Raw genomic sequence first — 17535 nt, 5'->3', positions numbered from 1 at the left:
GTCCACCACATCGTCCCATGTAACCGGGTAATTTATTTAACTTTTCTAACCGTCAGTTCTATCATTCATGAAGTGGAAGCAATAATAACACCAACCTCCCCCAAACGTTACCTCACCCGACAGGCTAAAGTTTAAGGCACACCTCTTACTCTGAGTCAAGATCCTGTGACTCCTCTGGAATGATATCCTGAGGCAGGATGTGGACCTGGCAGGGGGTGTGATTGAGATTCAAGGTTAAAACCTGCAGTTGAGCTTATGACATAAGAGACGCACAAAGTCCATTTAGATGGCTCCCAACTAAAGAGAATTTTGCTGAGTTTATTAACCTGATAGTTAATGTTGTCTCTGAAGTGAAATAAATAAAGCCATAGATTCCAGACATCTGTCCCTGCTAAAGACATTTCTAAGAGCATGGTGGTGCTTCTGGAAATTTAAATGAGAAAGGCATGCTCCCAGAAAACCACCTGCTCTATAGTTCAATGTCATTTTTTATTTAGAAGGTCACAGAAAAATTTGGCACAGAGAGTCAAAAAGAGGTGTAGGATATAAAAAATGGCTGGTATTTAATAATGAAGACAGAATACTCAAGGTAGTTACAAGAGAGATTTCCTTTAGAGCTATTAATGAAACTAGAACAGGAATATAAAATATGTCCTAGCAGCAGTCTCCTGTTTGTTTCTCATCTGACATGTAAGGAAACTTGTCTAGACAACAATGAAACCAAACTGCACAATTAGTTAGCCTCGTGCTCCAAAACCGGCTGATGATTACAAAGGGATATTATTCCACGTCTTTTGCTCTCCCTGCTTCTGACTATCCGCCATGCATACCCAGGAGGGCACAGGTATGGCCAAAGGTGATCTGAGTTCAGCCCCTGGGTGGACACAAAACACCCAATCCTGTGATTCACCAGCCTCCCAAAGAGGCTGGAAACGGCTCAGATTCTAAGCCTGGGCAGCCTTCCTGCTGCAAAGTTACTACCAATTCCAGCAGCACTGCATTTTTTCTCTTTGCCAAGTGATGCTTTTAACCTCCTTCCTAATGGGTATCTAACTCTTGAGATGATCCTTCATTTTTCTCCCCCAGTCAGTCACTCTTCAGGTATTTACTGAGTGCCAGCTGTGTGCCTTAGCCCAATCATAATGCCGGAAAACAGATGTGGTATCTGCCTCACAGAGCTCACGGTCCTCAAAGGAGGCAGAGACCACATATGCAATTACAAGTGGGATAAATTTCTCTGCATTTCAAGAGTATTGGCCAAAATAATAATCACAATGATGCTAACGGTTACCCCAAACTGGGATCATCTTCTGTACTAGACAGTGTGCTAAATACCTCGTGTGGTCTAAACCCCTATGGAAGTTTGATGCCCTTAAGGAGAGTATCACCAACCGAATTATGCAGAAGAAGAAACTAAGAGTCCAACAGGCTAAGGAATTTGCCCTTGGTCTCATCACTAGTAAAGAAAAAAGGCCAAGACTCAAACCAGTGTCTTTCAGCCTTTAGAAGACATTCTCTGGACAGCTCATCCAGATTCTTAATTGTCAGATAATATGAATCTTCTTTTATTTCCTCATAATCAAAAAAGCATTTTGACCAGATGAAAGTAGGTTGTGGCTCATTGTGCTCTTGACCTGAGTTTCAGAGAATATTACTATGAAAATGTAAATCCGTCTCCTCCTCTCCATTCTTGCTTCCTTGAATCAGAACTACCACTACATGTCAGCCAATCTCATGATGTAGAATGATGACAAAAGCTTCTAAAACCTAGAAAAAAGTTTTCTTCGTGGTGGTTGTATGTTCTCAGCCACCTGAAACCTTTTAGGAAGAAGTATAAATTATGAACACATTCATATGCACAACATAATCACTTCCAAATATGTCAGAGCAAAGGTTTGATTTGGTTCTGAATTTCTTTAACTCTACAGAAAACTAAGGTGGAGTGAAGCAAGTCATTTCGGTTCCACAGTTAGGTTCCTAAAATCTCACCCCCCCACACACACATACACATGCATACATGCACATGTGCACATATACATACACACATGCATACCCAGTATACAAACATATATACAAATACACACATAAATGCACACGCATACCACACATACATACATACATGCAATCGCACATGCATACATACATGCATACACACATACACTTGCACACATGTGCTCCTACATACACACACGCACACACACACACACACACACACACACACACACACACACACACAAAGGATATTACTCATAAGAACCTCTTTAAATCTAACATAATTAAGTTATTTATGGGGGCATCTGGAAATAATCCAATCAAGCTATCTTTTCTTGAAATTTCTCCCTTTTTCAAGTTTAAAGTACAAAGTTTGTATCTATTTAGAAGGAGGGAAAACAAGAAAAAGAATTTTATTCTCAGAGATGTTTCCCTTACAACAATGGTTATGCTTAGAAGTTGCTGGATTCCCTAAAAGAATGAGCATGCAACCTAAGGACAAATGATTGCTATCCTTCTCATGTGAAATGTCACAATCTTATTGACCTAGGTAGTTCTAGATCAGGAAGGAAAATCAAGCCAGCAACACCCCTGTCCCCAGTAACACGAAGTAACATGAGGTCTGGCAGGACACATGACTTTCCCAAGGTCACACAGCTGATGAGCAAAACTTCCAGGCTGCTGGCTACCTAATGAAATACTTAAAGGAAGAATATTTTTTCCCACCATTAATGACTACCCCAACATGAGAAAGGTTGTTTTGTTTTCAATTTTACTTATTTATTTCGTTGCTATTTTATTTTGCTATGGACAAGTGCAACGAGATCTAGGATTTTTCATGAGGGGCTGGCTAACTGTTACAGCTATTACAGGTATTCCAAGGAGATGATAATGTTAGAAGTTCACTTTCTAGTAGACACAAAGATTCAGATGATTTCCTTTTCAAAGAGGAAACCCAAGTTTTAAGAGCATGTTTCCCTTCTAAATTTTCTCCTTTCCAAGTTTAAACATGTTTTTCTACAAGTACATACCTGTTTAATAAAATAACTTGGTAAGTATTCGTTTAATACAATATTCAATAAATATAATTAATTGTCTAGTTTATACTTAATTAGCATATTCATATATTTGTAACTACATATTGAATGGCAGAAAACTATTATTTGCATGAGGAAAATTAGCAAATTCATGAATTTATTACAAGTGATATCAAAAGCCAACTCTTTCAATAAATGGCTGCCATTAATATATGAAAACATCTTTGAATATTACAGCAATAATTAAATCACTTCTGGTCAAGCCATTAGTATTTATTTGAAGAAAGGATCAAATTTCTTTCCAATGAAAATAAACAGATGACAGCTTCAAGAATTACTAAGAATGCACAAGCCTAGTGATCACCAGTCAGCTGTGGATTTTAGTAATTATATTACCATTAGAAATTTCCATTAATTCTAATCAGTACTTGTGGACATCAACCACAAGTCAGATGCCTGCCCTCATGGAGCTCATGTTTTTCTGGAGGAAACAGAAAACAAACAAGCAAACCCTACTGGTGTGCTCCAGGAAAAGAAGAAAATGAGTCAGGGGCAGAGAAGGCACAAAGACACAGTTGGAGGTGCCTGTTAATGCACATCTCGAGTAGAGTGTGTAGTACTCTGTAGGTACATGGAGAGCTCATTTTGTATTCTAAGTATGAGAACAGTGTAGGCGTAATAAGCAAATATGTATTGACCCTATTTACATCTTAAAAGGTCACAGCGGTTACTGTGCAGAGGATAGATCTAATTTCCAGGTGAGGAAGGATTTCCCTTATGTATATGTTTCTAACAATATCAGTAAAGTTATGTTTGATCATTTTTATTAAATCCTTATATCTTATTAAGAGATTTTTTTTTCATTTCATAAGTTTCTGGGTCAGAATTTACCACTCTAAAGTATTTCTTTTTGAAGAATTTGACAGACCTTTTCAATAACCCATGATAACTTTCATCTTAAATTTGTTGCCTTACAAGATGTTGTCCAGTGAAAATTAAGGTCAATATTAAAACCTGTGGCTCCATAACCCCACATAACTTACTGGTCTTTAGGGCCATCAGACTTGGGTAGGAATTCTGGCTCACTCACTCACTGTTGTAAAACCATAGACACATCACGTCATCTCTCAATCTTTGTTCTCCATATATTAAACAGAGATCATAACAGTATCTATCTCACAGAATCATGGAAAGGAAAATAAATGAAATAATGTCTGTTAAGCACTTAAGCCAGTGCCTGCACTTAATACATACTTGTGTCTATTATTCTTATCATAGTTAATATATTCTATTCATGTTTATTAACCAGCAAGGAGAAATGTCCTAAAGTTGTCAGTCATGTAAGAAATTTCAATTTGAAGAATTTGGATTACCATATCCTTTGATAAATTCTGGTAAATTCTGACCCAGAAACTTATGAAATGAAAAAAAAATCTCTTAATAAGATATAAGGATTTAATAGAAACCATTAAACATAACCTTACTGATATAGTTAGAAACATATACAGAAGGGAAATCCATCCATGTTGTATGCATTATGAAAACCACATCACAAACTAATCTGAAAGTATAAAAGGTGAGAATTAATTCACCTGTGTATATATTAGGTGCTTAATCAACAGGCTTAAGTGAGATTAGAAAATTTCTGTTGAGTTGCCTACTTTCTGGATTGCCACCAAGTTCAAGTTTTACTTTAAAAAATCGATAGCAGTTGCCAAATGCCTAGACCACAAAGATCCTTGGTGAAAAATCAGCAACCTACGGACACTGCCACTGCTGCCAAAGAATTTTCTGGAGAAAGATCCAAAATAATTTCTGGGTTCTGCCAATGACCTCTGCAGTTAGCTATCTTAATGAAAGACACTATGGTTTCTGTAAATGTTCTGTGGGACTCTGAATATTATGATTAACAGAACCACCAAGTGTCTACCTAACATTAATGTGGATATACCAAGGTGGCCCTAGTGTCCCAAAATGTCCCCTTTAGCCAAACTGGCTGATGTCTGAAACACCACAATCAGATTGTGCATGTGAAAATAATTAACTAAATTTTAAAAGTATTTGTAAATTGGAATGGTCAATAAAGTTTAAACTGGTGGTGTTTCATGTGTTTAAAATATATTATTTAAAACAAATGTGTCTTAAACAAATATTTATCTTAAGTAAATATTCCCAGCTTTGAGAAATGCCAGTTGAGAAAATCCAAAAGTTAAAAGAATCACAAAAGAACCAATGACTTCGGTATGAAAGAAAGTGCTCTCAAAAGCAATAATTCACATTTCTATAACCATTATTACCTACAATTTGAGATATAGATGGTCATGATAGAAAAAAAGAATGTTGTGACAAGGAAAACTAGGACAATGAGGAAAACACACAGGCATTTTACTAGATTGTTAATGAAATTAAATTAAAGACCCAGAGTTTCTAAACACATAAGTAGCAAAGAAAAAAGAAGGTCACTAATATGGAAATGTACATGCAAATAAAAAATAACTTTGAAAGGAGCAAACAATGCAATATTCCCCCTCTGATCTATAAAGTAAGATGACTGGTCAAACAAAACCAATTATTTTTGCTATTTAGTTGCATTTTTTTGTCTTTAAATTTATTAACACCTTTATTTGGATTTAGAACACATAATTGTACTAAGATAATTAAGCTATAAAAATGATAAGGTTTTGAGAAACAAAATTTACAGTTTAATTTTATCAACAAAAATGCACTTATTCTTTCAGCTAGAAAATGATCTTTTGTGGTACTTTTGGAACAAAGAAGTCTTTGTACTCACTGTTTAGGTGATGTTAGAATACAGAATATCAAATCACTGGAGGCTTTCCTGCTATATGATATATAATTTTGTCTCTTCATCTCTTCAGTAAGTGTTTCCTACTAATTTAATCAAATTCAATAAATTTGCTATTTTTAGAACACCTACCACATGGATCGAATTAAGTTATGATGAGAAAATTTATAAAAATCAAAGATATAATTATGATGTCCAGCATACAATGAAAAATCACCAGACACATGAATAAGGGGGGAAAAAACCCTCACTTCAAAAGAAAAAACGAGTCAACAGAAATGACTCAGGTGCTGGAATTACCAAAGAAGAAATTTAAAACAGCTCTTAGGTATGTTTAAGGACTTAAATAAAACAACAACATGACTATAATCAGTGCATAGATTAGGAATTTCAGCAGGAAAGAGAAATTATAAAAAAGATTTCGTGAAAATCCTCAAACTGGAGCACCTGGGTGGCTCAGTTGGTTAAGCATCCAACTCTTGATGTTAGCACTGACAGTGTGGAGCTGCTTGGGACTCTCTCTCTCTCCCTCTCTCTCTGTTCATCCTCCACTCGTATGCTCTCTCTTTCTCTCTCAAAATAAACTTAAAAATTAAAAAAAAAGATAATTCTTGAACTAAACATACAACATATAAAATCAATGAAAGAGTCTGACAGCAGATTAGAGAATACAGAAGAAAGGGTTAGTGAACCTGGAGACTAATTAATAGAACATGGGTTGGAAACAAATGATAAAAAGAGCTATCATGACCTGTGGACAATATTAAGCAATCCAACATAGATGTGACTTAAGTGCTAGGAGGAAATGTAAAGAGAATGGGGTAAGTAAAATTTTGAAGAAAACATTCTTAAAAATTTTTCAAACATGGTGACAATATTCAACAGTCTCAGGAAACTCCAAGGAGAATAAATACAAAGAAAATCACATCTAGAAACATCATTAATTTATCATACTATACAGTACACTGAAAATCAAAGATAAGGAGAAAAGTCATGAAAGTAGCAAAGAAAAATGACTTACTGTATAGAGGAATAAAGATAAAAATAGATAAAAAAGATAAAAAATAAAGATAAAAATGATGGCTGACATATCATTAAAACATTAAAGATCAGAATAAAATGGGATTATATCTTCAAAGTGCTAAAAAAAAGTAAATAAAAATTCTATAACCAGCAAAATTACCCTTCAAAACTGAAGGTGAAATAAAGATATTTTTAGATGAACAAAAGCTGAGAGAAGTTGTGGCTCCCAGACCTGCAATGCAAAAAAAGAAATTTTTTTTTAATTAAAAAGAGCTAAAAGAGGTTCTTCAGCCTGAAGATGATAACAGATGGAAACTCAAATCCATTGGAAGGAATGAAGAGTGCCAGAAATGGAAAATGTGTGGGTAAATATATTGCTATCTTTCTTCTTATTTAATTTTTTTTTTTTTTGGAAATAGCTGATTAAACCAAAAATAAAACAAAATAAAAATAACATTTATTATGGTATTTATAACACATAGAAGTACAATACATGATAATACCATAAAGAATGGTAGTTAAGTAGAATTACACTGGTGAAAAGTTCTTTTTCCAGGTGAAGTGGTACTTCATACACTAAATTAAGTCTAGATACACTGTACACTTAAGGATGCTCACTGTAATCCTTATAGCAACCATACATACACACACACACACACACACACACACACACACACACACACACACACACACTATGCATACATACACATGCATACATTTAAAAAGATAGATTAGAATTTTCCTGGGTTATAAGGGTCACATCTCAGTTTGTGGAAGTCCCGCAACCTAGAACAGGGTCTAACATGTACCCAGTCCTGTACTCAGTCCTAAATGTTAAGTTAAGCAAAAAATAGACATACGTGAATAAAATTAACAGAACAGAAAATGGTAAGCATCAAAAAAGAGGCAAAAATAAAGTATCATCAGAGTTCAGAAGTGAGAAAAATTATCATATGGAAAACAGATCAAATAATTTTAATTTTGCACTTACGGAAAATAAAGATATTATGGGTTCTCTGTGTCTGGAGACATTTCTTCTAGCTGTGATGGAGGCAAACCTTGAATCTCCACTCAATCAAGACCCACTCTCGGATGAGTCTTTGCTCCAAGGTCCCTTGAACTAGGTGCGCAGATTAGGGGAGGTCTGCTAGCTGTGCACTGCGATAATGCCCTGTACTTCTCTTTCATGTCATTTATCAGATTCAAATGTAATAATTATTTATGTCACCACAGTTTTAATATCAGTCGCTGCTGTTAGATGGTGAGCTATGTGAGAACAGGGACAGCATCGGCTTAGCACTCGTGGCCATATGCATAGCACAGTGCCTGACACAGAGGTTATGGACAACTACTTGTTGAATTATCACAGCCCACGAGAGATGGATGAAACCTTAGAAATCATCTAGACCTTACAAGTACATCATTTCATGGATGAGCAAAGAGACCACAGTAGCAGATCTTTGAGCATGTAAATGGTCTGGGTAGACAAGAACTACTAGAACCTACATTTCAAGATCTCTAGGCCAAGGCTCTCTGTGTTGGGTCAAGCTGAGGCTCCACCTGCCACCCCTTCTTCCACTTCCACATGACCAACAGTCGGGGTCCTGTGCATAACATGTGACTACCAGACAACTGATTAACACAAAGCTCAATCATGCCCTGACCTTATGTAAAGTCATAACGTTCTAACTAAATGAACAACTACAATTGTGTACACAGAGTGACTTTGATGTTAGAATGTTCACATTTAAGGATTCTTGGGAAACTATTTACACATCAGTCTTGTGCATAAACGACATGTGGCCCCTAAGAAACATCCCAATGTAATATCTTAAAATGCAGACTGTGACCCCCTGCCAAGCTGATAAAAAGAAAGAAAAAAAAAAAACAATAGGCATGTTCTCAGAAGTTAGATCAGAAAAAAGTGGCGGAGGTGGGGGGAACACTTATTTTAATAGGAAGTGTGAAAATCTCCTTCTGTTTTCATTTATTTTCCTATAGATGTGACCCCTCTCCTTCTTGCTTATGCACAGAAAGTCAATTAGCTACCTCTATGAAAAGCACCATTTTCTAATTCCGGGGCCTGGGCTTCTGTGCTCCACCTCCTCCCTCTGCAAGGAGCCAACCCCTTGCTCAGGCAAAAAGGATGAGGATAGACTGGGGCTTGTCAGGAATAACTATAAAAGCCCCTGAGGACTGTGATTTCCTCTACTCGGGAAGAACTTCTACTAAAGCCGTCCTTGGTTTGCGTCCACAACGTGCGGGTTTCCCCAGGGCAATGCCTCACTGGCCAGCAGGGAAAGACTGTCAGGGAAAAGGACAGGTCTGCCCTGATGCTCCACTGCCCTTCCTAATCCTTTCCAGGAAAGGCTTCCTCCTCCCAGTGAATGGTGACACAGGTGGCCTACAGCAGAGGATGTTGGGGCTCCCAAACGGGCCCCCATCCTTCACCTGGGTCTCCCTCAACAGGGACCTCATGCTGCACCAGGGGTGGCCAGGAGGTGGCCGTGGGAAGCGGCCCCACAAGTATGGAGGCTGGCGTCCCACCAGCCCAACCGCTGGGAGATTTCCCCTCATGGTCTTTGCATCCTTCCCACTCCAAATCCCTCACCCCAACGTTGAAGTCAGTCCACGGTGTTTGCAAGGTAGGTGTCTGAGGCTTGAGGATGACAAGGAGGGACGTTCAAGACACTCCGTTCCCCAGTTCCTTCCCACTTACACTTTTGTTATCCTTCTGCATATCACCAGGCTTTTTATTTTCCTATTACTTACAAAATAACAAAGAAAAATTATTATAGAAAACTTTGCAATGGAAAAGTCTTCTGCAGGATACACAATTCAAAACCACATTTTTTTTCTGCTGTGCACCAGCTCTGTGCAATTGGCACTTATTGAAGACAGCTTTCAAAGAAAATATGTTTGCGGTTCAAAGATAAGCAGGTTTTTAGTAAACTGTCAAAAGGACTTTTTTTTTCCATCTTCTTCGCTGCCAATGGAAAAACCCAAAAAGAAAGAGTAAGCAAGGTTGGGGAGAAGCATTCTCTCCAAGTTCTACTATATATGTAGACCTAGTTTTCTGGAAATTCATTAGTAGCTAGGATAACCCGGCCTAGGGTCTGCTCCCACCACTCTCTCCCTAACTCCAGTTGGGTTTGGCATCAAAATAATGAAATGCTACAATAATCACATGTGATAATTAAGACACAGGTTCTTTTCTTCAACTCTTCACATTACAATTATCAACCTCATATAAGCTTTATATTTAAAAAAAAAAACCTATGTTAATTCAAAGCACAAAATAAAAAAGCAAAGATGCCATTTTAACACAGCCTCTGTTCATATCAATTATAAGTTGCCCAAAGGGAGAGATACCAGAGAATAAAGGACAAAACCAAGGTAAGGCCCATCTAGAACCCACAGGCCTCCCATAGAGAGGGACAAGCCAGAGGGCTGAACTGACCCCAGTGTCAACAGTCAAGTTTTCCAGCCACTAAAGACGACCAGGCAGGTCTGGTTTCCATGGAGGACACTGCATTGTGGGCTGTTCACACATGCTACCCTTCCAACGTTGTATTTTACCTGTTGCCCCAGTACAGTTTTTGTCAAGAACGGTTAATTCTATGTTTACGGACCTTACAAAGGACACTGATGATGTGAAGGCCATAAGCCCATGAGAAAAATGTTAAACCTCTAGACAAACTGTAAGACAAAATTTAAATGAAAAATAAAATCCTGACAATAAAAGACACATGACTTTCTTGTGGTAATTTTTGATGATTCTACCAATGGAAAACAAACTCTTCACTTCCAAAGCTCCTGAATGGTGCAACGAGGCAAAGGCTCCAATTTAACCTGAAATAAGAGGCAGACCTTATCACTTCTTTTCTATGTAGGGAACAAAGAGGAGGGAGCTACAACTTGAAGCTACAAAGTTGAGGAAATTTCACAAAAGCACTTTTATTTTTTCTGTAGGAAAACAGACCCCCCAGCTCCCTCTGCTCTTCCTGAGCTAATAGCACAGGGACGTCCTTAGCATTATCTCACTGTGAGCAGATGGTAGTCTGAAATTTTTTTGATAAAAACAATCCACTGGCAGGGGTTGCCAAGAGGTCAGTGGAACCCAGATTAACAATTGATCAGCTCTAATGGACTGTCGTAGCTATAAACCCAGAGCCCGTACACGGACCTGCTACCTCGGTGATAGCAACAAGGCTGACATCCAAGCTGTTAAGACCTGCACTTAATAGCACTGAAGCTTCCCGGCTTCAAAACCTTCATCTCAGAAGACACACATTCTTCCATGCACATCCATTTTCTCAAAGGCCTCTCTCTTACAGGTTCTCGCAAAAGCACACATGGTTTACTCTGAGCCAGAGAAGATTTCACCAAGGTCTGAGGTCCAGGTAGTAAATGATACTCTGTAATACTGACAGATTTTTTTAACCTCTACTCTAGTTCAGACCACAAATGTAGCCCCTAATATTTCTGTTGTACCTTATACAAAACAGATGACCAAGGGAGGAAAAACTGGGCTCCCCTTCTTTGTTCCCAAGAGAACAAAAACTGTAACACTCCAAAGGCTCTTTTCTCGGTCGCTCTTTTTTTTTTTTTTTTTTTTGAAAAGAGATGCCAATGCTGCATTTATCCTTACAGCACCACATTTGACAAGGGAATCTGTTTGCTACACCAGAATTCCACTATAAAGCTTCCTAATAGGAAGTCAGAGCACTCTTGAAGGGAACACTAGCTTTCAAGGGACAAAAAAGAGTGTCTCTAGGTTAGTTGACCTAAACCACACAACATTTGTTCTCTGCTGAAGGATAAATAACCCTCTCAAGTCATTAAATTATTCCCTCTCTTGCCCACTCGTGTTTTGTAGACAACTGATCTCAGAATAAAATTGACTGTATGAGCCATCAACACCAGATTTTCCAAACAAGTCCTGACTTCCAATAATCTTTTTCACTCTCCTACAAACTCATTTCTTGGACCAGTGGGTGCAAATGTTTGCTCCAGAAAAACTCAAGAAAAGGACATTCTCTTATATAAGCACAATACACAGAAATCAGAAAATTCAACAGAAAATTGATACATTATTATCATCTAATGCAGGGTCCATTTTCAAATCTTTGCTTCTGGGTTCTGAATCTAATTTAGGATCAAGCACTGCATTTCATTGTCATGTGTCTTTTGTGTCCTTTAGTCTGGAACAAGTCCTCAACGTTTGTCTTTTTTTTTTCTCATGTTTATTTATTTTGAGAGAGAGAGAGAGAGAGAGAGAGCAAGAGAGAGAGCGAGCAGGGGTGGGGCAGAGCAAGAGGGAGAGAGAGAATCCCAAGCAGTCTCCACACCATCAGTGCAGAGCCCAATGCAGGGCTCGAACCCATGAACCACGAGATCATGACCAAAATCAAGAGTCAGACACTTAAACTACTGAGCCACCCAGGCGCCCCTCTTTGTCTTTCTTGACCTTGGAATTTTTGAAGAGTCTAGCCAGTTGCTTTGTAGAATATTCCCCAATCTAGATTTGTCTTATGTTTTATTATAATTAGATTCAGGTTACACATTCTGGGCAAGAATTCTACATAGGGATGCTGTCCTAAGGCTCAACACACATCTGGAGGCACTTGATGTCCCTGTGTCTTGTCATCAGTGATATTAATTTTGATTACCTGTTTAAGGAAGTGTCTGCCAGGTTTCTCCATGTAAAGTTGCTATATTCCCCTTTGTAATTAGTAAGTAATTTGTGGGCAGATACTTTGAAATTGTCAATATTCTGTTCTTCATCAAACTCTTTCCTACTAGGTTTAGCATCTATTAAAGATTCCTGTCTGAATTATTACTATAATCTTCTATCTCCACTATTTCTTCTATATTAGTTGGTATTCTACTGTAAAAGCTTTCCCTTAGCATTTATTTATGTATCTACCTATCTATTTATATCTTCTTGTTTATTTACATCTTATTAGAGTGGATTCAGGGACTCTTATTCAACACGGTAATCTCTTTTGAGTTGATATGAGTTTCTGTAATTTACAAACAGAATATTCCCCAGGAGGAGACAGTTTCTCTTGACAACACATTCAAGAGGTCCTTACAATCCTCACAGTTGCAAAGTTGCTTCCTGATGCTTCCATTCAGTCCCTCTGGCCCACTCTAGGAACTCCAAACTGTGTGAAGAGGAGGCACGCTGAAGATAAATGTGGCCAGTAAATAGCCTCTGGACCTTCCTGCGGCTGCCATGGAGGTGTGACTGTAGGAAACAAGGTGCTTCTTGCCCCATTCAGCTGACTCCTCTGCCCCTTCTCCTGCAACTTAGCCCAAAGAGCTGGGCTGGCCTCTCCACCTCTATCCTACTGTTACTGATCATCCCCAGCACTTCTCCACCTCTCCCTGGAATCTCTTTTGTTTGGCTACCGTCCTGGCTCTATTTGCTTCATATGTTGGTGTTATGCCTGAAAATGACTACCAAGTGGTGGGGGTTGATAGTTTCTCTTTCCCCTGCAGACCAATTCTTCACCCTTATGCACCTAGCTCAAATGCTTCAGAAGACAGAACAACATCAACCACTTCAATAGCTGGATTCAGTCAATGGTGGGTACCAGCAAGATATCAGAAGGCTAGATACTGTTATTGGGGTATTATCCCCCCAAATTCCACCCTTCTAGCTCACCACGACTGGTTGCACCCCTCTATCAAATAACCTTTCCATACAGCTACTCTTCCTGGGTTTTGGAAACCACTCCCCACTCATGTTCCTCAGGCTAGGAGGGTGGCTTACCCTGGGGTAAAACATCACTGCTTGTTGGTTTCTCTATAACCATACCTTTGTAAATAATCCCACAGAAATAGAACCATACCTTTGTAAATACTTCCTTTATTAAGCTTTCCTCCATTACCCCCATTTGAGTGTGCATTTTTTTACCCATAGATGGGGAGTGATGAAGAGGGACATCCATGGAACAGAGATACAGCCAAAGGCTACCTTTGGTATCACCACCTCTTTTGTGCTTGAATACTTAGATCTGCCTTTGTCATTTCCAACAAATGAAAACATACCAAAATAAACACTACTTCCTAATTGTGACCACATGCCACTAGAGGAGATGCACTCTAGCAAAGTACAGATTTAAGGATTAAGATTCATTCCTTCTGTCTGCTTAGCAGGGGGTAAACACCACTGAACTCATTTTGACAATACAGATAAAATTTCCTTCAAGAGGGACCAAAAGGAACCTCCAGGTATTATTCAATTCCCTTGATGCCTTTTAATATGCTTTATATATATATATATATATATATATATATATATATATATATATATATATATGCAACATCAAAATCCTTCTCTGCCAGATGCAAGTGTGTCATAGTTGGATACAAAAGCCGCTGAAAGAAATTTATTAATTAGATGTTCAAATGCCATGTCAGTGAATGATTTAATTTTTAGATATAATATAACAGTCAATTCAAGATTACATCCGTCACAATTTTGCGTTCAGTCACCTAAAATGCAGCCAGGGAAGTGGGATTTGCTAATATTCTTCTGTCCAAAGCTGTCCATCTTATCAATATACCATTAGGAGTTCTGCTTATTATTGTTAGTTGACTGGTTAAGTCCTCCAGAATTGGGGAGGGGTTTGTCAAAATCTGGTTACGTGCATGTACGTGAGTGTGTGTTATCATTCACTATAACTGTCAGGGTAGAAAACTGTCGAGGATCACCACCCTGCCCTGTCAAGAAATGGACAGGCTTATTTTTAACTGCATAGCATCCTCCTGAAAGTCTCTCTCACTGAAAGCTGGTGTTTTGCTATACCTAGTGTTTCTCGTTCTGCAGCCAACACACAAAAAATTTAACTCAACTATAATCAGTTACCTGCAAGTCTGCATCAAATTCATGTTTCAGATGTGCCTCTTCTGCAGCCTCCACAAGACGCTGAAAAGAGAGAAGGCAACGTGAAGGATCAGAAATGTGGCCCAGACCCCATTCCAACAATGTAAAAAGGCAAATGCTTCTCCATTACCCCCAGATGACAGACTGCATCATGGCATGTACACTATGACTTGGTCCCTTTGCTCCCATGAAACTGGAGACAGTAACATCAGTGTCAAAATCTGGGTTTTGCTTCATCATTAAATCAAATTTTTCCAGCAAACATTTACTGTTATGTGTGTATAAATGCACACGTGCTCTGCATCCATTTTCATAGCAATTTGTAACAACTCAAAGACACTGGTCCTTGAGGCCCAATAAGAATGACAAAACCTACCTAGAAGAGTGATTCCTTAGATATAGATGTCTCTTCATCACAAGATTTATTGAATTGAATCGAGTCCAACACTATGTGGGCTAACTTTCTCCCCCTTCAGTTTGGGAAATACTACTGATTTTAATTCCCTCACTCATTCAAAGCAATTATTTCTGCACCCAGTTCTAGTGTGTAATTATCAGGTGGCAATTATTTGGATTTATGGTACATCAATGCCACTGTGACCATCTGCATCCCAGTAAGAAAATCGCTGAAATTAGATCAATAACCAGAACCTTTAAATATACAACTCTTGTTACTCTTCTTAGCCAATTAAATTCAACCAATCCATATTCTTATGAAAACAATTTCATGAAATGCCATTCGAAGGCAATTAGTCAACTATCAAAATCATGTTTACTTTAATTTGAATTTGCCAACATTAAGTTGAAAACGTAGGTTAGAGGATGTTGCAGAAAACTCACTTAGTGAGATAATATTTCACGAAAATTTCATTGAACTAAAAGCAAAACCTTTAGATCCAAGTAAAAATCCAGCCATTTCTGTTTTCCTTCTGGTTACTCTTGTAACCTGCGCTGTCATCAACTTGTTTTTTCTTGGCATAACACAGACCTGAGTTTAATAGGCCATGTTTGAAACATGGTGACATGGGTATTAATCTCTAAATGATTACAAATCAACAGACAAATGTTCCATGAATAATTATTCAATTGGATATGGAAATGAAGAGGTTGAAATATATGTGGGTAACATTAGGCACCAATACAGACCACTAAGCTCTCTCCATAGAACATGCAAAGAGATAGGTCAGCCAGAGACAGTGCTGCCCACAGACAGGAATCTGGGAGGGCAGCAAATCTGGCTTCCCACACTTTCTTTAGACAGGAAGGGGCTTCACCTTCTCTGGAGAATCAAAGAACAGATCCCAGGAGAACACTACAGAGCCAGAAGACCCAGTTCTCACCCTAGCCTAGATACAACCCACTACATCTTACTCAAGCCCCTTCCCCTGTCAGGCCTTGGTTTCCTCATTGGAAACACCTGAAACGGTGACCCTAGAACAGGGCTACTCCAAGGGCAGTCCCCCACCCGAGCATCAGTTTTACGAGAATGTGTTAAAAATGCACGTTCTCATGCCCCATCCCATCTTACAGAATCAGAGGCCCTGAGGGTGGGCCTAGAAATCCGTTTTAACAAGCCCTCCAGGGGATTTGGAAGCCGCTGAAGTTTGAGAACCACTGGCAAAAAAAACAGCATTCATCTTAGAGCTTGAATACATCCCTGCTGCCTTGATTAATGATATGCACCAGCTCTCCAAGTTTTCTCAACTTTCATTCGTCTTTTTAAAATCTGTGTACATGTGTATTTTCACTATAAGACAGTATATGCTTTCTAGAGGAGAAGCATACAGTTGAGAGGATGAGAAACAGAAGAAAAGAAAAATTAAGAAGAGACACTATTTATGTAGATTGGATCCATTGGCCCCAACCTTTCATTGCATCACAGTCTTCCTAGAATCATCCTAGACAATGAAGTATGTCAGCCGCCGGGAATCACATGACCCAGTCTGCAAATGCACCCGTGTGGACTTCGACAGATGAGTGACAGACAGTGATACAAGAAATTGATGTATTTGTGAGAGCTTATTCTTTTTTTTTTTTAATTTTTTTTTAACGTTTATTTATTTTTGAGACAGAGAGAGACAGAGCATGAATGGGGGAGGGTCAGAGCAAGAGGGAGACACAGAATCCGAAACTGGCTCCAGGCTCTGAGCGGTCAGCACAGAGCCCGATGCGGGGCTCAAACTCACAGACCGCAAGATCATGACCTGAGCTGAAGTCGGAGGCTTAACTGACTGAGCCACCCAGGCGCCCCTAGAGAGCTTATTCTCTTAATCTCTGTAACAGATTGGGGCACCTGGTGGTTCAGTCGGTTAAGCTTCTGACTTCTGCTCAGGTCATTATCTCATGCCTTTGAGTTTGAGCCCTGTGTTGCACTCTATGCTGACAGCTCAGAGCCTGGAGCCTGCCTCGGATTCTCTGTCTCCCTCTCCCTCTGCCCATCCCCTGCTCACGCTCTGTCTCTGTCTCCTTCAAAAATAAATAAACCTTAAAAAAAATTTTTTTAATCTTTGTAACAGATTTAGATTTTCTGTGTATGTATCATGAAATCAGTTTCATATTGAGGTTTACAGAACGTGTATGAATATATATTTACACATAAATATACATGTCTGAGCACTTACATTATAAAAAAAAACAAACTCATGCATTTTGATTATGTATTTACTTAAACACACAGAAGTGGTTGTTTCATGATATCTAAATACTCCGAGAATCCAGAGAAGAAATGCTAATGACATGTACAAATGACAAAAAGAACAAATAAAATTTCATGATGACCA

The 17535-nt window shown here is 38.6% G+C and overlaps 1 protein-coding gene across 1 annotated transcript in view; it reads right to left on the bottom strand.

Moving 5' to 3' along the window:
- CACNA2D3 (calcium voltage-gated channel auxiliary subunit alpha2delta 3) overlaps positions 1-17535 on the bottom strand; it is an 858555-nt gene that overhangs the window by 594218 nt on the left and 246802 nt on the right. The window contains exon 4 of the mRNA XM_042979174.1: positions 14738-14797. Within this exon, the coding sequence (XP_042835108.1) occupies positions 14738-14797 (60 nt within the window). The remainder of the gene's footprint in view (positions 1-14737; positions 14798-17535) is intronic.

This window comes from Panthera tigris, chromosome A2 (genome assembly GCF_018350195.1).
Source record: "Panthera tigris isolate Pti1 chromosome A2, P.tigris_Pti1_mat1.1, whole genome shotgun sequence".
NCBI lineage: Eukaryota > Metazoa > Chordata > Mammalia > Carnivora > Felidae > Panthera > Panthera tigris.
This window is presented reverse-complemented; position numbering and strand designations above follow the sequence as displayed.